The 25,372-nt window shown below is 55.8% G+C and overlaps 1 protein-coding gene across 3 annotated transcripts in view; it reads right to left on the reverse strand.

Moving 5' to 3' along the window:
• The window catches only part of LOC144934408 (low-density lipoprotein receptor-related protein 2-like), a 103,243-nt gene extending 78,088 nt beyond the window's left edge, over positions 1–25,155 (reverse strand). For 2 of the 3 annotated variants that reach the window (XM_078860133.1, XM_078860131.1), the window contains exons 1-9: positions 24,816–25,155; positions 8,955–9,062; positions 7,652–7,786; positions 6,214–6,333; positions 3,615–3,725; positions 3,026–3,139; positions 1,917–2,033; positions 1,350–1,511; positions 224–340 (exon numbers count right to left, since the gene is read on the reverse strand). In XM_078860133.1, the coding sequence (XP_078716259.1) occupies positions 224–340; positions 1,350–1,511; positions 1,917–2,033; positions 3,026–3,139; positions 3,615–3,725; positions 6,214–6,333; positions 7,652–7,786; positions 8,955–9,062; positions 24,816–24,876 (1,045 nt within the window). In that variant the 5' untranslated portion in view covers positions 24,877–25,155. The remainder of the gene's footprint in view (positions 1–223; positions 341–1,349; positions 1,512–1,916; positions 2,034–3,025; positions 3,140–3,614; positions 3,726–6,213; positions 6,334–7,651; positions 7,787–8,954; positions 9,063–24,815) is intronic. The other variant, XM_078860132.1, reaches the window with a different exon arrangement.
• Positions 25,156–25,372: the final 217 nt, after the last annotated feature.

A 25,372-nucleotide genomic window follows, 5' to 3' on the forward strand; every position in this document is an offset into this window, starting at 1 on the left:
GCTCAAACCTGCTTGGCTTCTGAGATGGTGGAAGGCTGGCACACGTGGGAAGGGAAGATCATGAGGAGGAAGCTCTCCTGCTTGGGAATTCAAGAATTTCTTAACTCTGGGGAGACACGACGAGTAGATGGTTTGAGCCCCTTGCTCCAGGCTGGCACTGAGATTCCTGAAAACTTCTCTCTCCCCCTAACCTCTGCTCCCCACCCCCCCCCAGGGGTCTCACCCACGCAGGAGCGGCTGTCGTTGGCCACCACGAGGTGCCCGGGGCAGGCGCAGGTCCCACCGCTGGGAGAGGCTCGACACGTGAACTCGCAGCTGAGCGCCGCACACGCGGAGAAGCCTGAGGAACAGGGGAGGGCACGAGGTGGGCACGGGGTGGGCACGGGGTGGGCACGGGGAGGGCACGGGGTGGGCACGGGGTGGGCACGGGGAGGGCACGGGGTGGGCACGCGGTGGGCACGGGGTGGGCACGGGGAGGGCACGGGGTGGGCACGGGGAGGGCACGGGGTGGGCACGGGGTGGGCACGGAGTGGGCACGGGGTGGGCACGGGGTGGGCACGGGGTGGGCACGGGGAGGGCATGGGGTGGGCACGGGGTGGGCACGGGGTGGGCATGGGGTGGTAGCTGTCCCTATGGGATTGAAAACTCATTTTAGATTGAAAACTTCTTTCCTAGAATAGATTTTTGTGTTCAGTTTGCTGTCCTTCCCCCTGCACCTCCGATTAGTACGGTCAGCTAAGTACGGTGCGAAAGAAGTTCCAACATATGTATACATGGGAGAAAAGGCGACTCCTCTCCTCGCCTGCGTTAGCTTGCCAGTGGGGGGACGATGATCGCTGCTATTGCGTAATCTCATTTAGCAATTTGCGAGCATTTTTTTATTCCGCCAAATTTGGACCGTGACACCGGCACACAATGGCTTTCTCCTTTCACACGAGAGTGAACGTACCCACAGAAATGACCAGGGCGGCCTGCCGGACGTGAACCGTAACAAGCAGCCATTGCGTTACGGCTGGGCCACGCTACCTCCCCAGCGTGGAAACCGTGGCTGCAGCGCTCCAGTGACATCACCACGACGCCACCAGCGCACATTTTACATTCTCCGGCGTAGCGACACCGTCGCTCGAGAGCCGTGACGAAGCGTCCGATGAACTTTCGCGTCTCCGTTAAAATCCCCGCCTAGTTGGGCGAGCCCCCCCCCCCCCCCGCGGAATGCCACGGGCCGCTCCCTTACCTGCGCCGCGAACGTACACGCGACCCACGAGGTGTGGACGTTTCGGGATTTGTCTTCCTTGAGGAGAACTCGGGAGAGGAAGGGAGAGCCGAGGGCAGCGAGGGGAGGGGCTCACCGCAGAGCAGCCCCACGGTGACGTTGGTCTCGTCGCCGCTCCCCGCGGGGGGGCAGTCGCGCATCCCGTCGCACACGCGCTCCACGGGGATGCACGCCCGCGAGCCGGGGCAGCCCCACTCCCCGGGGGGGCAGCTCGCCTGCTGATGCTGCTGCTGTCCTTCTGCATAGACAAAAAGATGAACGAAAGACAAAGATCCCCCGTATAGCCTTAACAGACTGTTGGGGCAAGTGCTGTTAGCGAGCACCTATGAAGGCCGGCACGACCCACGTGGAGGTGGGTGGCCAACACCATGCCCGGCCGCCTTTGTCTCCCTAGTGGCGATGTTTACACACCACACCAGGTACTTATTTGAGGCCGAGTCGACCTAGGGGAGGCCCAGAACCGGTTCAGATAATTGTCACTGGGTGTTGGCCGTGAGCGGCATTCGAAACCTGGGTCGCCAGGTTCGTAGCGCAGCGCGCTAACCGCTACACCACCACTCCCTACGCACACACACATACACACACACGCACACATACACACACACGTGCGCGTCTCGCCCAGCGACGGCGCCGCCCTCCTCACCACATTCGCTCTCGTCGCTGGAGTCGCCGCAGTCGTCCTGGCCGTCGCAGAGCCAGGAGCGCGGCACGCACCGCCCGCTCGGGCACACCACCTGCTCCGGCCCACACGTCCCGTACGCTGTGGGGGGTGGGGGGAGGTGAGATGCGTACGTCATGCGAGGAACGTTTAGAGGCCAGAGCATCGCCCGGTGCAGAGGTGGTTTTTCGGCAACAGAGTCTGCTCCGGGTTTTTGCAGTCACAGGTGATGACGCGTGCGGGTGGATTCACTGAGAAAGTCGAATGGTCTCGCAGTGGTTTCACCATCGGCGTTTTCTAGCATAGAGGCCCATAGACTCACATAGAGACCCGTAGGATCGCTTGGAGACTCCTAAGCTCACACAGAGACTGCAAGACTGACTTAGAGACACGCAGATTGAAATAGAGACCTATAAAGACTTCCACAGAGAACCACAGACCCACGTACACGAACTCCGGTCATCCTCGCAAGCGGCTTTTGGCTCGCCATCGAACAAAGATGGTCACTGCGTCGCGCCCTTTCAGATGCGCCTTTTGCGGCCGTCTGCAACAGTCTTCCTCCCCATATTAGAAAGCCACTGGAGCTACGCACTTAAAATCTAGTCTGTTTGAAAACTAATTTCTTTGGAACTTCTTCTTGTGTGTCAGTTTGTTGTTCCTCCCCCGCATATCCCATTAGCACGGTTGGCGATGTGGCGTGAAAGAAAGTCAGAGACAAAGATCCCCCCTATAGCCTTCACAGGCTGTTGGGGCAAGTGCTGCTAGCGAGCACCTATGAAGGCCACCACGGCACACGAGGGAGTGGTGTGGCCAACACCACACGCGGCCGCCTTTGTCTTCCCAGTGGCGACGTTCGCACTAGGTACTCATTTGAGGTTGAGTCGATCTAGGGGAGGCCGAGGACCAGTTCAGATAATCGTCACCGGTGTTGGCCTTGAGCGGGAATCGAACTCGGATCGTCGGGTTCGCAGCGCAGCGCTGACCGCTGTGCTACCGCTCCCCACAAGGTCAACACGCATTCACACATACGCACCACGGAAGCCCACACTGACCCGGGAGACCGACACACACGCGTCTGCACCGCGCGCTCTCACCGCAGTCGGCCTCGTCGCTGCCGTCGCCGCAGTCCTGGCGGTGGTCGCAGCGGAAGGCCCCCGGGAGGCACTGCCCGTCGGCGCAGGCGAACTCGTGCGTGCCGCAGCGGAACCCTGCACACGCCGCGCGGGGCGACGATGTGAATGTCCGCACGCGGCTCGCTCGTCGCGTTGGCAGTGCTGTCCAAGCACGAAGGATAGTAAGGAGAATCAAGCACGACGCTTTGGTCAGTAGTAACACCGTGTTGTGGTGTGACTACTGACCAGTGGGCGTTTCGGGCAATGGCTCTTACTCATGTATTCATAAGGAATTCAGACAAACAGAGCCGATAAAACATTCCCATTGAACTGCAGCATGGGAGTTGAACCCGGGGATGTGTTCTGGGCACAGAAGGATGAAAGCCCACCGTGCTACAAATCTACCCACCTGAGCACTGGGGAGACAAAGGCGGTCGAAAATGGTGCTGGCTCTCCCACACCCTCACGTGCCCTGCCGGCATTCCTAGGTGCTCGCTAACAGCACTTGCCCCACTCAGTCTGTCAACGGCTACGTGGGGGATCCTCCTTGTCATGGTGTGTGCCAGCGTACCACAGCCGTGCTCGTCAGAGCCGTCCCTGCAGTCGGCCACGCGGTCGCAGCGCTGGCTCCGGTTGAAGCAGGCGCCGCTCGCGCAGGCGAGCTCCGGGCACACGGGGTATCCTGCTCACGGGCACGCAGATACACGCACACACGGACACACTCGCACAACGACACACGGGCACAGCGACACACAGAAACTCTGACACGCACGGGCACACAAACGTTCCGACACACGCACACACGGGCAAGGCGACGCACAGACAGACGCACACAGGGAAACATCGACATACGGACATATGCAGACAATGCACACACAGACACACCAACACCCGCGCACACCAATACATGGACGCACGAACACAGACACGCACACATACGCACACAGACACAGACACATAGACGCATGAACTCAGTGACAAATCAGCATATCAACACAGGAACATATGGACACACATGAACACATGGCTACACTACACGGATACACGGAAACTTGACTCCATGAATGGGGCTCGAATGGGGCGAGCGTGAGAGACCCAGACGCGTCAACGAGGAGGGAGAATCTATCTGTGTGGAGTTTTGAGTTATATTTGTTTTTTTTTCTGAGTGAATCCAGTTTCCTGCCCGTATGAAGCCCGATGCTCGTTCGTGGAATTGGCCAAACGTCCAATGGCAGGACCCTCTTGAAAAAGTCTTGAGGTTCAGCGAGGCCATCTGGGATAAATCGAGAGCATTATTATTATGATCTCACTATTGCAGTAGGAGTAAGAATACGTCTACCACGAGATAAAGGTCCATTGAGCACGGGAGTCCTGTGTTTCATTGCCGGCCTGTATTTAAATAATTGCACAAGGGAGCACCAAAGTTGGGACACGCTGCTAGGTTTTACTAAATGCAGTTTGAAATTACATGTCATTATAATTCCGTGGGCTCAGAGTCCGGACCACTGCACTGAGTGCTGCAGTGAGGGAGGGAGGGGAGATTGAGATAGGGGGTGATTGAGATAGGGGGGAGGAAGAAAGTGAGGGAGAGAGAGGGGAGGAGAGAAGAATTCAGATAGGAGGGGGGATTCAATATCGGGAGAAGAGGATGGGAAGCATTGATAATTGAAGGAGGGAATTGTGAGCTCAGAACGCTCCTGAAACACGTGTAAGCCTCTCTGCATGTTTGTTGTCCTTCCCGCCGAACCTCCGATTAGCACGGTTGGCTACGTACGGTGGGAAAGAAGTTCAGCATACGTACATACATACCACGCTGGTAATATCTCGTTATGTGTTTACACGAGTGATGTTGCAGGAGAGTGTAACTGTGTTCTCCAATGAAACCGCACGTGGTTGCGTCAGTCTAGTCCCACGTCGTAAGGCCACGTGGCCTTTGTTGAGTTGAGTGAGCCCAGTTCCACGAGGTTCTCACTGCACCCCACTCACCTGGGGAAGGGTTTCCACCCCCGCTGCTGTTACACCTGCTGACTGGCCTCACTTTACGGTGTTGGTTCCATGCACGTGGATTTGTTGTTTAAGATTTTCCCCGAAATGTATTTATTTTTCATTTACGTGAAATGTCTCTCTGCGGGCGTCTGTGTAGTTTGCGTGTGTACTTTGTGTGCGTCGGGCCAGCCGGTGTGTTTTGTTTCCATCCGGTTGTTCCTTGACACTTTTATTTTTGAGTGAAAAGTTAATTTTACTTGGGATTATAATTTACATGGACGCTTTGTAACGGCTTTTTTTTAGGTGAGTGTGACCAGTGCAGCTAAGCACGGCTGTTCAGCAGCTCTGAGTCCAATCGTGCGCAAGCGAGGCATTGGTGTGTGACCGCCTAGACCAGGGGTCGGCAACCTACGGCTCCGGAGCCGCATGCGGCTCTTTACGGGCTGCTTCTTGACGATGAGTACGTATGTACTCAGATGCATTGCGGCTCTTGAAATACTGAATTTTGTACCGAATTGGAAAGAAATGGCTCTTCTTGTTATTTTGGTTGCCGACCCCTGGCCTAGACCGACGTGTAGGCACTGCCGCGCAAGATGAACGGCAAGGCCGTCTCCTTCACCGCTATCCAATCACATTTACCATTAGACACAGAGGCAATCAGAGAGACCAAGAGGGAGACATTGATGGAGGTCCATACAGACTCATGGAGACCCCTTAGTCATTCTTAGGGAATCGCAGCAAATTGTATAAGCATTCATAGAAACCCGCAGAGGATCAGAGAGAACCATAGACTCATTGAGAATAATTGAGGCTGTAAAGAGACCCGTGAACATTTAGAGACTCAGAGAGACACGTGGTGGAGACCCTTGATTATCTTGTCATCCTCGCAAGAGATAGAGTGGGAGAGCGGGGCAGGGTGCGGGGAGTACGGGATTGCCGGCGTGCGTACAGACTGCGAGGATTCTTGAGAGGGGGTACTCCAATTTGAACCGAGTGGGATTTGGAAGAGAGCACATGTTCTACAGCTGACGTTCATGGGGAGGGGGGGGGCAATAAACACATAAGTCGTGCTGTTAAAAAAACTATAAACAATCTGAAGTTCACAACAAACACGGAACCGACGTTTTGTCGATCATCGAAAAGAAATGGGAGGGAGGGAGGGCCGATGGGCCGCGGTCACTCACGGCACAACTTCTCATCGGAGGCGTCCGTGCAGTCCGGCTCGTGGTCACAGCGGCGTGCGAAGGCTACACACTCCCCACTCGCGCACGTCCACTCCCCGCTAGCGCACGCGCTGGGTGCTGCTGGGAGGAGACGACGCCACGGGGGGAGAGAGAGAGAGAGGTGGGGAGGGGGCGCCGTGCGAGACGCAGAGATTGACTCGACAGCGAGGAGGTATGCACGCAGGAAACCCTCCACGGCGTGCCAGTGTCACGTATCACTCTCCTGTTTGCAAACACGAACATGTAGAGCCCTTCTTGTCAATCTACTGCTGAATGAGGGCCTCCCCATTTCGTGTGGGGCGCCGCAGTGGCAGGATGTTAACTACCTCGCCTGGTGGGTTCGATCCAGACCCTGACAATGCCTGTATATTTGTAGTTTGCGTCTCTCTCTCTCTCTCCCCAAGGTCACGTTGATTTTTCTCCGGGTCCTCCGGTTTTTCCCTCCACATTTAAAATCACCATCACGCGTTTAGAGTGGTTGGCTGCTATACATTTACACGTGATAATAATATATATATTTAAAATCCTAAAAGTTTTTTTTCCCCAAAGCAAGTGCTTTTTCGAGGCAGCATGAATGACACTCGTGATTCGGTTTGATACATTACTATTATTTTGCCTCGTACGTCAAAGTAAATCATTCCCTTCAAGAGTCTACAGATGCGGCGAGCCTCCGTAGATGCATGACGCACAAACGTTTTGAGACAACATAGGAGCGCTCGCAGATCCCTCTTCCACATCATGTGCTGATTCCAAGGTAAAATCCCAAGTTTCAGACGCAGAATTGCTTGAGAGAGCCAGGATTGAACAGCAACAATCATAAGGGGCCGTCCATAAATGACGTCACGCACCTAGGGGGGGTGGGTCAGACATTTGTGACGATGTGTGACGAGGGGGGGGGGGTTGAGAAATGTGACGTCACTTTAAAATGCACAACTTTAGATAAATATAGACAACATCAGAGTGCAGCGCCACATTAAATACGCACTACAATGACAATAGTTTAAAGCGATTTGAAGCATGTTTTATTTTTTTTGGGGGGGCAGTACTTTGTGACGTCATATTTGAGGGGGGGTCTGACTTTTTGTGACGCAGTGTGACGAGGGGGGGGGGGACAAAAATCGTCCAAAATCGCGTGACGTCATTTATGGACGGCCTCTAATCGGGGCTTGGTTTAGGCAACCCACATCCAGTCCTGGCTGTGGCTGATCGCCACTTGCCTATTGCAGTCTCCCAGTCTTCTTGCAACGCTCATTCGGGGAGGGGTGAAAGGAGGGGGGCCCTGTCCAATTGATCCCCTCTCCGCCTGGGCACCCCCTCTGGCCCGTAGACCCCAGTGCATTCGGACCGCCTGCACGTTGAGGAGGGGGGGGTGGAGGAGGTTGCGGGGGGGGGGGGGTACCTGGGGAGCCGCTGCACCCCGCGTGCTCGTCGGAGCCGTCCTCGCAGTCCGCCTCCTCGTCGCACACCCAGGAGAGCGGCACGCACTCGCGGGCCGAGGCGCACAGAAACTCCGTGGGGCCACACGTGGGCGGCGCTACGCAGGGGGCACACGGGACACACGGACACGTGTCCATGGGCACACGAGCATGCAGACACATGGACATGCATTAAACAGTCGCTATGCGCGAGTTCTAGATTCGCGCGTTTCACATATTTGCGCGAGTGGCTCCATGCATACTCATTCTCTCTTCGTGACCCACCAGACTCCGGTATTCGCGAGTGTGCGTAGTGCCAGCCCACCGCCGACAGTGGGGAGGTGCGCGCAGAACGTTGTTACATTTGAAGCTGTCTGCTACGAAGATTAGGCACGTCACCTCGGCTGCCTGCTTCGTCCTCAATCTCACAGTAATCCCGCTCTGAATTCGCTGTGCATTTTTACTTCATATAAGTAGGGCACATCGAAACACGAGGGGATGCTAGAACAGAGACAAGGTTGATTGGCATCACCGGGTTAATTATGGCTCAGCACAGTTTTCCGAGGGTTCAGAGAGCCATCCACCAGAGCCAGTGCACGGAACGAGCCGGTCTGGCTATGGCACAGGGGACGTCAGAAAACCAACGGGGCCGATCACTCCCCTCGGCACTTGCAGCAGGGCACGGGAGAGACGTTGCCCTTGTCAGCTGAGGCCAGGAGAGTGCGGCGGGGGGGGGGGGCACGAACGTTCAATCGCCCCCCACTCCCTCGCCCACCCCTTCCCGTGAAACGATTCAACGTAAAGATTTGTCAGGTCGGCAATTAATCGATTAAAATCAAATCCTGCGCTCGTGCTGCGAGCGTCGAATCACTCGTCCAGAGAATCAATGATTTACGATTTCACTTAACCGAATTGTGACGAATCCTATCATCACAGAATGGGGAAGTAAATCTATGCGACCATCGTTCAAGCGCTAGAAGTGTGAATGACGTTCTCGAGATGCATACAAACGCAAGACCGTAGCCGAATACATGCCCCCTAATTTAGGACCAGGTGAGACCAAGACCCACGGCATCCTTCTAGCAATTTTCCCATTGTCATTAACGGAGCCATCGGTAACGTTTCGTGTAAAAATCTTGACAAATCTGAACGTTGACCAAGACAGCATCTCCGATTCCCAGGGGTTTCTTTTCAGGAGAAATTGAGCGGAGTACTGAGCCACCCGCCACCCCCCCCCCCCCCCCCCACTTTCTCCCCACCCGACCCCCCCCCCCCCACTTCACGTACGGCAGCCGGCCTCGTCCGAGTGGTCGGGGCAGTCTCCCAGACCGTCGCAGCGCCACGCCAAGGGCACGCAGAGGCCTCTCCCGCACCCGAAATGTCCGCTCGTGCATCCTGCAAAAAGACAGAGACGCCCCCCTCAAACGGTGTAGCCTTCGCAGACTACTAGGGCAGGTGACCGTTAGCGAGCACCTGTGGGTGGCCAACACCACACCCAGCATCATGCACAGGCAGCTCAGAGCACAACATCCACGTGGATTTAAATGCAACGGCAGGGCAGGCAGTCACAGAAGGAAAGGAAGTTCTTGAGCCTTGATTTGAACAGCAGCAGGCAGTCGATGACATGGTAATTCATACACGGGAGCATTGTCTTTGTAGTGTGCGAGTGTTTGGGGAGCGGTGGCACAGTGGTTCGTGACGGCCAATACCTGTGACGATTATCCGAACCGGTCCTGGGCCTCTCCAAGGTCGACTCAGCCTCAAATGAGTACCTGGTACGATGTGCAAATATCGCCACTCGGGAGACAAAGGCGGCCGGGTGTGGTGCTGGCCACCCACCCCTTCGTGTGCCGTGCTGGCCTTGATAAGTGCTCGCTAACAGCGTGTGTATAGATTATAGTGGGGAGCGCTAGAGCGGGATAGCGCATTGCACTACGAACCCAGCGACCCAAATTCGATTCCCGCTCACTGCCGACATCAGTGACGAATATCTGAAACAGTCACGGGCCTCTCCATAGGTCGACTCAGCCTTAAAATTAGTACCTGTGAAGTATTGGAAATGACGGCAGGAAACTCCTTGACGGGTAACACACTTTTTATTAAATCTTGACTTGTCACGATACAACGTGTGGTCTCTATTCTTCTGACTACTTGTCACGATACAACGTGTGGTCTCTATTCTTCTGACTACTGGTCACGATACAACGTGTGGTCTCTATTCTTCTGACTACTGGTCACGATACAACGTGTGACCTCTATTACTCTGACTGCACACTCTGCATGCTCACACTGCATGCTCACCCTACACTCCGCCTCTGGGTTACACAGAGTCCCGGTCCCCACAGGACAGCGGGACTGGGTACCACAGGGCCCTATCTCTTCCTCTCCGTCTTCAGTCTTCGCTGGTTACACTCTCCCCGTGCGCCTGTGTGCATCACCTTATATAGTCCCTGCTCACGGGAGACGGAGCGGATGCGGACCTCGACGTGAGCATCGCTCCTTAGTTAACCAATCACGACGCGCTATTTCTACGATCCGTTTTCCCCCAGCGCGTGTTTCCACTACCCAACCAATCACTACGCGCTGGCACCCGATCCCTACCCCAGCGCGTATCACCACTACATCACCCCCTCCCACATAGCTCGCAGCCGGCCCGGCTGCTAACCAACAACACAACACAACGTTAACACAACAAAAACCCCACCCCCCAGTGTGCCCCGTAACGCAACAACAACAACACAACAGCAACCTATGTACAAATTGACAACTAACACAAGAAAAGTCAACAACAACACACACAACACCTCGATAAGAAGCTATATACAGCCCGACGAACAACACAATAAAAGCGATTTCCAGAAAATGAACGCGCCCAGCGTCTCTGTGACTAAACGCAGTGACGAGGCGCTCCAGCTTCCTCGACTCCTCACGTGGTAGGTCATAAAAAGCGGCGCGACCTGGCGCGAGTCCGTCTGGCCGGTCCGTCATATGGGACGGGACGCTGACGACCGTCCGGTGGCTCCGGCTGCTCTAGACGGCGCGGATCGGGCCTGAAAGGACCGGCCCCGCCGTGAAGATCCGGCCGCCGGTGGTCGGCAGCTGTCAGTTCCGAGACACCTGGGAGGAGATCAGGCGGAAACATGTGAGGATCAGGCAGAGACATTTCCCCCTTTGGGTCGTCGGTCACGTCACATGCTCGGCCCTCACGACACAAGGGGAAGCCATATGGAGGCAAGAACGGTTTCAGTCGGGAGGGGTGGACGTACCACCGTCGCTTTCCCCATTTTATCTGAACGCACTGGGGGCGTGCAACACGCACGACCTCCACGGGTCCCCGCCATGGCTTCAACAATTTAGGCGACGTAGCCAAAGGTGCCTGAGGGCAATGCAGCCAGGCCCTGTCACCTGGTTTCCAGTCGTGCACGGACACCTTCCGTGCACGCGCGGCCTCCCTTGCCTCTGTCAGCTTATGAATATTAAATGTAATATGTTCTGCCAATTTTGAATTAGTTCGTGGTGCGGACAGGCCAAGCTGCGTTTCCATGGGCGGGTCGGCTTCCCAACCGTACATCAGATAGAATGGGGAAAACCCCGTCGCTGCATGGGGGGCCATTCTATACGCGGCGAGGACCCCCGGGACCTGCAGGTCCCAATCAACATGTGCCTCACACACCCGCTGGCACAGCATAGAAGTCAAAGTCTTGTGGAGTCTCTCCACCATCCCGTCCGTCTGCGGGTGGTACGGGGAGGTACGCACCTTCTTAGTACCCAACAGATCGCACACCTCTTGCAGCAATTTACTTGAAAATTTTTTCCCTTGGTCGGTCAGCAAGCGTTCGGGAGCCCCCTTGTCCAGGAAGTAGCCCTGGACAAAGGCGTCCGTCACAGCCGCCGCCGACTGGTTGGCGAGTGGCCACGCCATAGGCCACCGGGTAAAATATTCGACCCCCACCAACAGGTACTTATTACACCCTAGGCGTGACTGGAAAAGGCCCCAGAATATCGAGCGCAACGAGCTCGTTAGTGCGCGAGACTTGAATAGATTGCAGCGGTGGATTAGCTGCCACGGGCGGTGGTTTCCGTCTGGCGCACTCAACGCATCCCTTCAGAATATTCACCACGTCACTCCCCATCCCCGGCCAATAATAGTCACGCTGAAGCAGGGCAAGCGTTTTGCTTACTCCCAAATGCAAGAGGCGTTCGTGTGCGGCCAAGACAACTTTCCCCCTCACAGCGGAAGGCACCACAAGTGCGTGCCGCCGGGACAAACTGTCCCATCTCATTAACATGCCCTGTTTAAGTACGTAGGAGCCAGTTCGCTCCTGGTCCTCTTTGGGACCCCCCACCCTGCGGCGCAATGCTAGCAGGGAGCTGTCCGCCATTTGGAGACGGCCCCACTCACTCAGCGACAGTGAGAGCAGCGAGTCCTGACCCTGAGAGGTAGTGGGGACATCCCCGATTGGTGCGCCCGCGGTCGCAGCCAATGCCCCCATATCTTCCACAACCGGCGGTTTACAGCGCGCCGATCCCGATAGACACGCACATTTATGACAAGGCAACAATCGCGACAGGGCATCGGCATTTGTGTGTCGCAACCCCTTACGGTATGTAGTCGTGAACTGATAGTCCTGGAGGACTTACAACCACCGTGACAATTGGCCCGAGGGTTGGGCGACCCTCAATGAATACTGTAGCGCCGCGTGGTCCGTCCGGACCGTAAACTGACGACCATAGAGATACGGTCTGAATTGTTGTACAAAAAAAAACAATGGCAAGCAGCTCGCGACGGGTGACGCAGTAGCGCTGCTCCGCCGGTGACAACACCCTGATACCATAAGCGACCACCCTTTCGACTCCCCCAACGACTTGGGATAGCACCCCCCCAATGCCCGTGTCGCTAGCATCCGTATCTAGCAAGAAGGGACTCGCAAAATCCGGATAGCGCAAGGGTGGGGCACCCACCAAGGCGTCCCGGAGGGAGCAGAACGTGGCCTCCTCCTCCGGTCCCCATCGGAACTTCACTCCTTTCGCCGTTAGAGCGTGCAAGGGTTTTGCAATAGTGGCGAAGTGCTCAACGAATCGGCGGTAATAAGAAGCAAAACAGATGAAACTGCGCACGTCCGAAACTGACGTGGGTGTCAGCCATGAACTGACACAGTCCGTCTTCCCGGGATCGGTAGAAATCCCCGAAGAGTCGACAATGTGACCCAAGTATCTAACGGACTTACGAAAAAGGTGGCATTTGGCCGGTTTAAATTTTAATTTAGCCGATCGCATTTGTAAGAACACCCCTCTCAATCGCTGGAGGTGTTCCTCAAATGTTTTACTGAAAACAATGACATCGTCAAGGTAAATCAAGCACGTATCCCATTGCAAGCCCGACAAAACCAACTCCATAAGGCACTGAAACGTTGCTGGAGAGGAGTGAAGTCCCATGGGTAACCGGTTAAACTGGAACAGGCCCCCTGGAGTCCGAAATGCTGTCTTAGGTTTTGACTCTTCGTCGAGTGGCAACTGCCAGAATCCCGATAATAAATCAAGAGTCGAAAAATATCGCGCACCAGACAATGCATCGAGGGACTCGTCCATCCTGGGGAGCGGATACGCGTCAGCCACAGAGATCTTATTCAGGCGACGGAAATCTACGCAAAATCGCAAGGAGCCGTCCTGCTTCTTAACCAGCACAATAGGTGCTCCCCAAGGACTGGAGGAAGGCGAAATAATGTCGGCTTCTAGCATATCATTAACGGCCGACTGAACATGTTCCTTCTCAGCAGGACTCAGTCGGAAGGGATTTAGCCTGACCGGTGCCGCATCGCCCGTTTCAATGTGGTGGCGTAACAAATCCGTGCACCCAATGTCATACTTATGTTTACTGAACACAACAGAAAATTCCATTAGCAACTCGCGCAGCGCACCCAACTGTACCGCTGACAAATCGTCCGAGTCCGCGCACAGCGAATGGACCCATTCAAGGTCCTCCCTCGATTCAATGTTCTGCGTGGGGCTCGGATCAACCTGCGCAACCAGCCGCTCATCCGCAGGGACCCGTGCCGCGTGAGCTAGCACGGTGCCCTGCTGAATGACGGCTGGCCGCGACCCAGCGTTTAAAACCATCACAAACGGATCCTTGTCAGCCCGAACCAAAGTGTGAGCCACCGACAAATCGACACCCCCGACAGCCCTGTTAGAAGGACCCAAAAGCATGCCTTGTTCCGAAGTCTCCCCCACCCATGGTTTCCGCAACCGGAGGGGAATTAACATCTGTGAACCCGGGGGCACGTGCACGGTCTGTGTCGCCAACGCTTGTATCGTAGCGCACGCCGTCCGAATTTCAGTAGGGTTCGTCAAAAATGAAATACGGCGACCCGAAGGTAGTTCAATGCAACGCTGATCGATGAGAATTTTAATGGGCATTTTAGCCAAAAAATCAGTGCCCAATAGACAAGGAACCGCCAAAGAAGACGAAACGAAAACGGGTCCCGACAATTTGATATCTCCAATGCAAATGGACGCCCTAATCTGACCGATAATGCCCAACGATCCCCCATTAGCGGCGTAAAATGGCACATCCACTGGGAGCAGCGGACGGCATTGGACGGGGAGAATGTTGTAAATGAGGTCCGATATAATAGTCGCCGACGCCCCCGTGTCCACTAACACCCTGACCTCGACCCCATCAATAGATCCCGTAACGACGGATGAACCCGCTGAAGCAGCCACAATTCTGTGCCCCAACTCTGACCATTCAATGTCTCCCCGGTCCCGGCCAAACCCCCCTCGCCGAACCGAATCCCCGAACCCTAACCGGCCCTCCTCCGCCGCAACGCGACGGCCCATGTGTGTCGAGTATGTAGGCCGAGCATGTGAGGTGCCGCGACTTGCCGGGGTTTGTAGGGATGACTTGGGGCCTTGGTCGTCGTCCAGCCGAAATCCCATGGCGCGCTGACGTGGAGCGTGGCAACCGGACGCCACGTGGCCCCGGAGGCCGCAGTTATAACACGTGATGAGGGTCGTTGTAGATCTCGGTTGCTCCGGCTTGCGGCCCGATCGCAGAGGCGAACGACCCCCCGACCTCCAGTCCCCTGGTCGTCCCGCGGTGAACGCCTCCTCTCGTGGGCTGACGAATTGGGGTTCGGTGACCACCGGACCCGGAGCTGAGGCCACGGCAACGTTGCAGACGACCCCCTGTTTGCGTTGAAGGACCTCGTGCGCTTGTATACTCGTAGCGACCCGCAAGGAAGAAATATCGATCTCGTCGGCCGTGTTGATGGGGACCCCCAGGTCCTGCGCCAACTTAAGCAGCTGCTCCAAAACCATCGCATCTTGGCCCTCCTCGTCCATACGAGGGAATGCGGCATCGGCGAGAGCCAGCAACGCCGTGCGATAGGCGAGCGCGGTCTCCGTGTCCGCCTTCCGCCTTGCATAAAAATGATGGCGACACGCCGAGGGAGGTCCGTAGACCTTGGCCATGAGACCCAGCGCTGCCTTAAGCGTGGAGCGGTCCGACCTCCGTGCGGACGTGAAGGCCGCGAGCGCGTTGTCGTCCAACATGGCAGGCAGTGCCCGCAGCGCCGTAGCGTCGGACCAGGCGGACATCTCCTGATGCGCCAAAAACCTGCGCTGAAATTGGCCCCAGTCCCCGCCTTCCGCCTTGAAGGCTGACAATGTGGGCAGGCGCTGTTGAAAGATGAAGTCGTCCTCTGCCTCGTGGTTCCTCTCCGCCGCCCCGTCGGTGTGTAAGATGGCGGCCCCAGTGGCGGGTGTCTGATGGCGGTCCGCAGCGCGCGTTGATGACGTAAGCGGGCGCGCTTGGAGAACCGCCGCCACGTGGCGGTCGCCGTTCCCGCCAAAAGTCGGCGCAGATGAAATGGCGGGAGTCGCCAAGTCGTTTTGGCGGGAATCTGCGGGGCGACCCTGTAGAATGTCCGCCGCCGTCCCCGCTCCTGCCGACGAGCTGATTTCCGCCAGGATGGACGCGGCGGCGAGCAGCAGCTCCGCCAGACGGGAGTGCGCCTCGCGGAGCACGGCATCGGTCCCCAGTCGCTCGCCCGGCGCCGTCGGCGGATCCTGCAGCGTGGGCAATTCTTCGTCCTCACCCCCCGATGCCAGCTGGCCCGAGTCGTCAAGGTTATCCTCGCGGTCAATCCCGTGGGTCCGACTGGTCTTCCTTGTATCCATGCTTGGAAGACTGTTTCACTTCTGACGCCAGTTGAAGTATTGGAAATGACGGCAGGAAACTCCTTGACGGGTAACACACTTTTTATTAAATCTTGACTTGTCACGATACAACGTGTGGTCTCTATTCTTCTGACTACTTGTCACGATACAACGTGTGACCTCTATTACTCTGACTGCACACTCTGCATGCTCACACTGCATGCTCACCCTACACTCCGCCTCTGGGTTACACAGAGTCCCGGTCCCCACAGGACAGCGGGACTGGGTACCACAGGGCCCTATCTCTTCCTCTCCGTCTTCAGTCTTCGCTGGTTACACTCTCCCCGTGCGCCTGTGTGCATCACCTTATATAGTCCCTGCTCACGGGAGACGGAGCGGATTCGGACCTCGACGTGAGCATCGCTCCTTAGTTAACCAATCACGACGCGCTATTTCTACGATCCGTTTTCCCCCAGCGCGTGTTTCCACTACCCAACCAATCACTACGCGCTGGCACCCGATCCCTACCCCAGCGCATATCACCACTACACCTGTTACACTCTGTTAATATAAGCACTGGGGAGACAAAGGTGGCCGGCTTTATTGTTGGCCACCGACCCCCTCGCGTGCCGTGGCGGCCTTCATAGGTGGTCGCCAACAGAACTTTCCCAAAAAAGTCTGTTGCAGGAAATACGAGGGAGCTTTGTCTGCGAGTCTAAAAAGGATTTCTGACTCATCAGCTTTGGCCGCATTTTTCACAGCGGGGGCAGACGCAGCCACCGTCATTCCTCACATCCTGTTGTGGGCAGGGTAGCGCCCAGCAACTCTCCGCGTCTCACTGCCCAGCACCAAAGCCACGCGGTCATCCGCGGTGGGACAAGCTGAGAGATCAGATGGCGTCTGACATCTCAGTCCCAGGTATTGTCTAATTCTCAAGTGGGTCACGACGTGAGCACTTCGGCTGCATTGATTGGAAGACATGGACCGGATTAGCAGCAGATCGGCAGCAGCTTCCCAACAACGGGATGCTGTTGCTAAGACACAAGCACTTAGCGGCCAGGTGTGGTGGTCCAATGCTTTCTGAGGCAAGGGTTGGTGGATCAAGCAGAGAATGTGTGCTTTTCAGGAAGGATTGCGAATTATGGATGCTATCTGAAAACAATGTTCCATGGAGTTGTGCCACTCTCAAAGCTGCTCCAATCCTAAGTGTACATGAATCTGGCTCTATGAGCTTCGGGCATGACCGCTGAATCCTCAAAATCACGAAGGGGACTTTCATCACGTTTCGTCCAAAAAGGTCTGCTTTAAAATCTACTTGGTAATAAATACCAGTGCATAAGCCTTCGTGAGGCTATAGCGTCACTTGGTATGTGTATGTGGCTGCTACGCTTGTCACTAATGCGTTTATACATATCATGCAAAGATGGCACACGTGACTTTACCGAAAGAACCAAAGAGTATGGCACTCGAGTTTTAATTAAACTGTGATAATGTCTGCTGTGTCTTGTGATGTTCCAACACCTCGCGGGCGATTGGCTACAGCCTCGTTAGATTAATATAGACCACGTGACAACACACAATGTAGACCACGTGACAACACACAATGTAGACCATGTGACAACACACAATGGGGTTCATGGAACAAGATTGAATGAAGGAGACAGACGACAACAATGTGATGGTTACAAACAAGTAAAATATCATTGACTTGTGACGATTCGTGGAATCTCTGGACCGCCGGATTGGTACGTTCCTCATGTTGGCCCTGAGCCCGATATGTCTATCGTTTACACTGACTTGATTTAAAAAAAGGATACGATGAGATAAATCTGGGTGAAGAAAGAGGGGGGGGGGGAGTCACTGTTGTGTCCCTGGTGTAGAAACCTCCACGGAGAGGGGTTAGACACCGAATTGGTCCAAATTAGCATATCAATCTCTGCCCCTCCCTCTCTCCGCCCCCGCCCCCCTCTCTATTTTTAACGTCCCGTCACAGAAACGACCTCTCTCTTTGTGCCGATATGTGTTCTCTCTCTGTGTGTCCTTGTGATGTCTGTCTGCTTGTATGTCTATCTAGTTTTCTAGTTAGATTTTTGTTGCTATTCCTTTGATGCCTGATGATGATTGCTTGTGTTGCAATCGAAACGTCGTAATATGCTATTATTTAATTTATTATTTTATCTTTAGACGTGACTTAACCGAAAGAACCAAAGAATAATTCCTGCAGTCACGAAAGCTCCAAAATTAAGATTGGTCCAAACATCTCCCACCCCCTCATATCTCGAATTGTTACTTTTGCCGCGTCAGCGTTAACGATATCAGCGTTTCATGCGTTTCATTTCGCTCTCTCTCAAGCGGTACCGAGTCCGTACCAGAAGCAGTCGAATCGAGCCGCGCGGCTCTGTGGGCAAGGCGCCTGACTCACAATCGGGAGGGTCAACAACAAACTCCGTGGTCGGTTTTATCAACTCGGCTCGTCGTTGCGGAAAAGTCAATGTCAGACTGGCCCTCGCCAAAGGAATGAGGAGTTTCCCACCGCTTACTCGGGGCCAAGGGAAGGCGCGCACCGCCGACGACGAAGCGATGAACCCTCTCCGGCTGAGCAGCGAGAACAAGAACAAGGAGAAGGAGAAGAAGAAGAAACGGCCTGAGCTCGCGTTTTACGAAACGAGATTAGGCGAGCGGCGTTATCCCGAATTCCAAAATTCCGCCGTGGAACAGCAGATTTCTGCTGCGTGATCCCACCTGAGCTGTTTGCGTTTGGTTGCTGTGGCGATCAGCCGGTGGGGGGTGAGTTGTTTTGTTCTTTAATTTCCACAAAAGTCCATAAACCACGGGCCCTCGAAATTCCGTCGTCTCGCGCACCTCCATCGCGTCGTCCAACCCTTTAAACGATCAACATGCGGCGTTGATTCGGAAAGCGGAGGATCCGAGTCACCCTCGAGTGTTCGCTCATGCACGTCGCGGTTGATGAAGAGCGTTCCAATGCTCATTAGCGATTGGTCAATGCACCGAACATTCATACACATTCAAGGTCAAGAGGTCATCATGACGAATACCTTCCCCGTCAAATCCCGCAGTTAGAAATGCGACACCTGATCCCTGATGAGTTCTCTTTACAATCCCATCAACGCCATCTCACTTGACGTCTTCTCCTTGTTACACGGTCGACACGTCCTTCAAGGACCGCTGGTACAGTGTCATCACTGCCATCATCTCCAGCAGTGGGTCTTCTCTTGTCCTTGGACGCTGGCCTCTAGATGCCACTGCAATGCCCGGCTGAGTAACCCCCCCTCTCTATCCTGCACACGCGTCCCTTCTCATCGCGACCTCTACATCGTGATCAAATCAACAACATTCGCTTGCCTCTTCCAAACCTCCATGCCACTTACCCCCTACTACGCCACGCACTTGTTGCACTTGTATAGAATGCGCAGCAGCAGGGCTGGGAGTTCAACAGGGGATAGGGCGGGGTGGTGAAACACAGGTACCCCCCCCCCTATCACCCCCCACAGGACCCAATCTCCGTGCTACGCATGATGAGTCACGGCGTCTTTGCTTCCCCCCCCTAACCTCCCCCTGCCCCGCCCCCCGCACAAGGCTCCCTACGATGCCCCTAATCCCCCCCCCCTCATAATCGCACTCACATGCGCTCCCGCCAGCCGCGCCAGGCTCCCGTTTGGTCACGGAGAGAGTTTTTATTGTTTTGCCCGGAGACGTTCACTGGCACCACCAGGAGCGAGAAACACCGCCGCGCGGTTACAGCCACCGACATCCACCCGGATCCATCACTCACTGCATCGCGGACTTTCAGATGCGCTTCTGCGGCCGTCTGGAACGCTCTTCCTTACGATATTAGGAAGCCACTGGAGCTACGCACATTCAAATTATCTCGATTGAAAATGTATTTCTTGCGAACTGATTTTGTAGTGCTTAGTTTGTTGCCCTTCCTCCACACCTCCGATTACCACCGCTGGCTACGTACGGTGCGAAAGAAGTGCAGCATACATACCCACCTTTCAACTTTATTCAGTCTCACCTAACCCACACCGACTGTAACGGCCTTAATTTTAATATTTCTATCATACCCCCGCAACCGGTTGTAGAGGGGAGGTGGAGGAATCCTAGGCCTCCTTGGCCTCATGGCGCACAGAGCATGGGGCCACGAACCGGCCCTTGGTGCTGGTTTTGGGCCATTCATGGACCAGCAAAATCCAGCCTTCAGTGCCCGTTAAAGCAGATGGGGAGAGGGAATGGGTGGGGAGTGCTCCCTTTAATCTCCTTAACAGGGCTGCAGGGTGGCAGCGCAGTGGTAATACTTGTGCCTCGCAAAATGAGGCCCCTGGGTCTGATTTACAACTCGGACTCCTCTCTGTGTGGGTTTGGAGGTTCTTCACCTGCGCTGCGTGGTTTTCCATGGGATTACTCACAAAGCAAAAAAAAACTACCTGTGCGATGTAACTGGTAATGGCCAAACATCCCAATGTTATAAGGTAACCTGCAAATCTCTCAATTGGGATCGCACAGTATAGCACTACGAAAAGTTGGCAGGATCCTCGTGAATAAGACACTTGAGACTGTGTACACTGGGCCAGAGGGTCAAGAATGGGCCCGATCCAGCATACATTGGGTTATGGGCAAGGCACGAGCAGGTCACGGGCGAGTCACGGGTAGGTCACGGGCAAGTCACGGGCAGGTCACAGGCAGGTCACAGGCAGGTCACGGGCGAGTCAGAGGCAGGTCACGGGCGAGGCACGAGCGGTTCACGAGCGGGTCACGGGTGAGTGACGAACAGGTCACGGGGGATCACAGGCAGGTCACGGGTGAGTCACGAACAGGTCACGGGCAGGTCACGGGCGAGGCACGAGCGGTTCACGAGCGGATCACGGGTGAGTGACGAACAGGTCACGGACAGGTCACGGGTGAGTCACGAACAGGTCACGGGAGGATCACGGACTCACTCAGCGGTAGGGCGGGGTGGCCCGTCACTGACCAAACACAGCACTGAGCATTTCCCAAACCACCTCATTTGCCCGTGTAGTAGTTGGCTGTAGCCGTATCAGATGAATAATTCCGACCGTTGTGTTCTTTTCCTGAAGCCCTTAAATCGGCTTGACGAGTGGAGAGCAAATGTAACATGGACCTCTGCTGTGCAGTGCATGCACGCACAGACGGGAAACGTGGTATACGGCTCGCTGTGTTCACTCACTCCCTAATGTTCTCACGCACTCGCTAATTAGGTCATTTATGTACTCATTCAATCACTCATTAAATCACTTAGTCGCGAATTCAGTCACTCATTACATTAGTCAATATCTAAGTCACGCCATTATGGTCACTCACGAAGTCAGTCAATCATTCACTTAGTCAATCGCTCATTCACTCATCACTTAAGAATGATATCACTCGTTTAAATAACATATTTGTTAATTCACTCGTTCGTTCAGTCACTCACTCGTTACCGTATTCTTTCACTCACTTATTCACTAAACCACATTAATTTACCAATGAAGCCAGCCATTCATTAATTTACTCAGCCACTCACATTTTCATCGACTCCATTTCCATCAAAGTACTAATTCAAGCATTACTTTTATTCATTCGCCCAGTCACCCGATTCACTCACGTATTCATTAACTCCCTAATTCACTCACTCACTCGTTCACCCATTCACCGACTCGCTCGCCGCAGGCCCAATTAACGCGGCGAGGTCTCGTGCCATTGAGCCGGGGACAATGCCCCTCGCTGCGGCGCTGCCACGCGTGGCCCCCGCAAGCCACACGGCCGCGCGGTCCGCACTTTAAACATTCACGCTGACACCACCACCATCACCACCAACCACGCGGGCTCGCGCGCGCCTCATTACGACACAAAGGCTGAGAAACTCGTTCATGAATCGTTCTACCTCCATAGGGGACCACGAGTTGGTCACCACGGCGTGTAGGTCGGCGACCTATTTTATGTTCACCGTTCCAATCTCGTGGTGGCGAACAGCACCGCAATGACAAGCTGCAAACGGCTCGGGGGAGGCCTTCATCCAGCGGCGGATTGAAAATGGCAGGTTTAAAGGTACCCCCTCCCCTCCTCATATGTATTGGAGGGTTTTTTTTCCGGGCACTCCGGTTTCTTCACACACGCAAACAAAAATGTGGCTAATAAACACGGTGTCATAAATGGCGGGGCAAGACCCTCTTTAAAAAAAAAAGCCATGTGACCCAGTTAAACGTTCCCAGATGCACGCACGACACCTATCACGAGCGACCCCACTCGAGCCCTCCGCTGATGTCACAGAGTCCCCGGAGCTGTCACCGAGGGAGATGCGAGGAGGCTCCCTCCACGAGGAGTCGAGGCCGCGCCGGCCACGTGACTCGAGCCCAGTCGGCGCCGCTGGGGAGCAGCGTTGCCCAGCAACGCGCAAACCATCCCGCGTCAACCCCCGCTCAGTCTCCACGGGGCCCGCACACTCGGGGGCCCACGTGAACCCACGTGAACCGAAGAGAACACCCCCTCACCCCCACCCCCTGCCCCCCCACCTCGTGTCGATATCGTTACCCCATAAAGAGGCCCGCGTCTGAGCGGGGTTTGTGGATGGCGCAGGGATGGGGCGCGTGATGGTTGCCAGTGGATGGCAGCGCAGCAAGTAGGTTGAACAGAACTCCTGTATGTAGTCCCCTCTTGCGGAAGGCACCACGCTTTCTCTTCGCCGTAAAATATCTAAACTTGTATAGTAAGCGTAACGATGCCGCATTATGTACCCAGAAAAGCCTCGCCGAGTCTCATTCAAGACTGCCGCAGGACGTCCGTGTTGGTATGTTTGGTCAAAGCCATTCATGATAGTTTGGTGCCGTGTGGGGGAAACCAGAAAGCCCACCACGCATACGAGGGTGCGATCCCCAGCACTGCCATGCCCTGGCCACACCTCTGCAGCCCCGCGTCTACAACGCCTGGCAAGCCCATGAGAAATCCCATTGCAGGCAGGGTCCTCAAAGCACACGGGTAACGGGACCCGGCAAGGCGCTCTGTGGCGAGGGGTCATTATAATCGTTCTTACAGAGAGGAATCTCGGCAAGGGGGTCCGGCGCGGGACCCCTGCCCGGGCAACAATGCGGAGAATGCGCCGCGCGCGAGCGTTAATCTCTCCCCTCGCCCTCCCCTTTGTTCGGCAGGAGAATGAGCGACTCTGCTCGTACGGCAGGGCAGCGTCGACCTCAACTCCAGAAACTCAACCCCCCCCCCGCCCCCCCATTAGATCGCGAGCTGCAACGAGGTGAGCGGAGGTGGGGACAGTCGGCGCGCGCAAAGAGTGGCGGCCATCAGCACCACCACCACACGTGTACCACCACTAGCACCACCACACGTACACCACCACTAGCACCACCACTAGCACCACCGCACGTACACCACCACTAGCACCACCACTAGCACCACCGCACGTGCACCACCACTAGCACCAGCACACGTACACCACCACTAGCACCACCACTAGCACCACCACACGTACACCACCACTAGCACCACCACACGTACACCACCACTAACACCACCACACGTACACCACCACTAGCACCACCACTAGCACCACCGCACGTACACCACCACTAACACCACCACACGTACACCACCAATAGCACCACCACTAGCACCACCTCACGTACACCACCACTAGCACCACCACTAGCACCACCACTAGCACCACCGCACGTACACCACCACTAGCACCACCACTAGCACCACCGCACGTACACCACCACTAGTACCACCACTAGCACCACCGCACGTACACTACCACTAGCACCACCACACGTGTACCACCACTAGCACCACCACTAGCACCACCACATGTACACCACCACTAGTACCACCACTAGCACCACCGCACGTACACTACCACTAGCACCACCACACGTGTACCACCACTAGCACCACCACTAGCACCACCACATGTACACCACCACTAGCACCACCACTAGCACCACCACTAGCACCACCGCATGTACACCACCACTAGTACCACCACTAGCACCACCACACGTGTACCACCACTAGCACCACCACACGTACACCACCACTAGCACCACCACACGTGCACCGCCACAGTGGCGAGCTCCGTGCTCCGAGTCGAATCCACACCGCCCCGTTGGACACTTCACACGCCGCGGTTGTTCAGCGGCAGCAGTTCGTTGCCCACGATCCACGTGCACAAGGCAGACTTGTTTTTGTAACGTGGATTATTAAAGAAGCACGTCACAGGCTGCGTTGTACCCTTAGGCGTTATGGACACAATTCTGAAAAGCATGGCCAATTGGATCGTGAATACAATCGTGTAAATTGCATTGCTGTTGTATCCACAACAATCTCGCGGAGCCTCACGGCTGCTTTTCAATTGGTTTGGCCAATTCCGTAAAACGAGAAATATTAAGAGCACATAACGGTGACTCACACGGGCGCACAAGCCCCGAGGTCACCTTTGAAAAGCGGCGCTGCTGCTGCTGCACGCGCGGGGTGCCAGTGACTCCCGAGTCAGCGCCACCCAAACCCGCGTCGCTGGTCGCCCCTGTGAGACGCGCGGACCCTCTCCGTGAAATTGGGGGCCCAATTTGGGGGGGGCTGCACGCGGCATCACGACACCTGCTGCTACTGTCTCGAGCTTTTCCAACATCCCAGGCGCGTGGGAACGAGTCTCAACTAAATTGATGGCACGTAGCCATAGAAAACCCACGCAGAGCCCATAATTAAAAACAATAATGATGGTGGTGATGACGGTGACAAAGGCGACTGAGAGTGTACAGAGCATAGGGCTCGCCACCCACGTCCAAAATGTGTGGAGGCCAACGGCTACGGCGTCCGCCCCACTGCGTCCTCACGTCCACGCCGAAGCCCCGACTCGAATCGGGGTCGAGAGCGCGGGGCGCGTCACACGCAGCGCGCGGGACGCGAGGCGCAGCGGCGCTCCTTGAGCGAGCGCGCGGTAGCGGGACCCCCCCCCCTTACCGAGGGACGCGCGCGCGGCCGCGGCCAGGCACGCCACGACGAGCAGCCCGCCGGCCACCATGGCTCGCTATGCCTCCTCCTCCTCGCCGAGAAGTTCTCGCTCTTTCTCGCTGCTGCTGCTGCGGTCCAAGCGGCAGCCTCGTTCTCTCCCTGCTCCCTTCCCCGTCTCGCCTCCCCCGGGCTCGCGGCGGTGACGGCGCTGGCAGAGCGCGGTATTGTGATGGAGATGAGGCAGGACGCCCCCTCCGCCACGCTCGCTTCAATGGGCACGAACTCCACTCCACAAGCCCGTTTTATGCTCCGGCCAGGGCCCTGGAACGTGGATTCATGCCAGCTTCTTTTCTATCGCCCCCCCCCCAATCCTCTGCTCCCATCCCCAACCCCACCTCACCCCTCCCTGCGCAGCCGCCACCCGCTCCCGCCGTCACTCACCCTCTCACCCCTGAACCCCACACCTCCCGTTTCACACCCCCTCGTCCCGTGGGCTCGCGCCTCCTCCACTTTCTTATCCCATCCCCCTCGACCCTCTGCGCCCCCACCGGCCACGCGGAGTCGTG

The sequence above is a fragment of the Lampetra fluviatilis genome, chromosome 10 (genome assembly GCF_964198595.1).
Source record: "Lampetra fluviatilis chromosome 10, kcLamFluv1.1, whole genome shotgun sequence".
In the NCBI taxonomy this organism is placed as follows: domain Eukaryota; kingdom Metazoa; phylum Chordata; class Hyperoartia; order Petromyzontiformes; family Petromyzontidae; genus Lampetra; species Lampetra fluviatilis.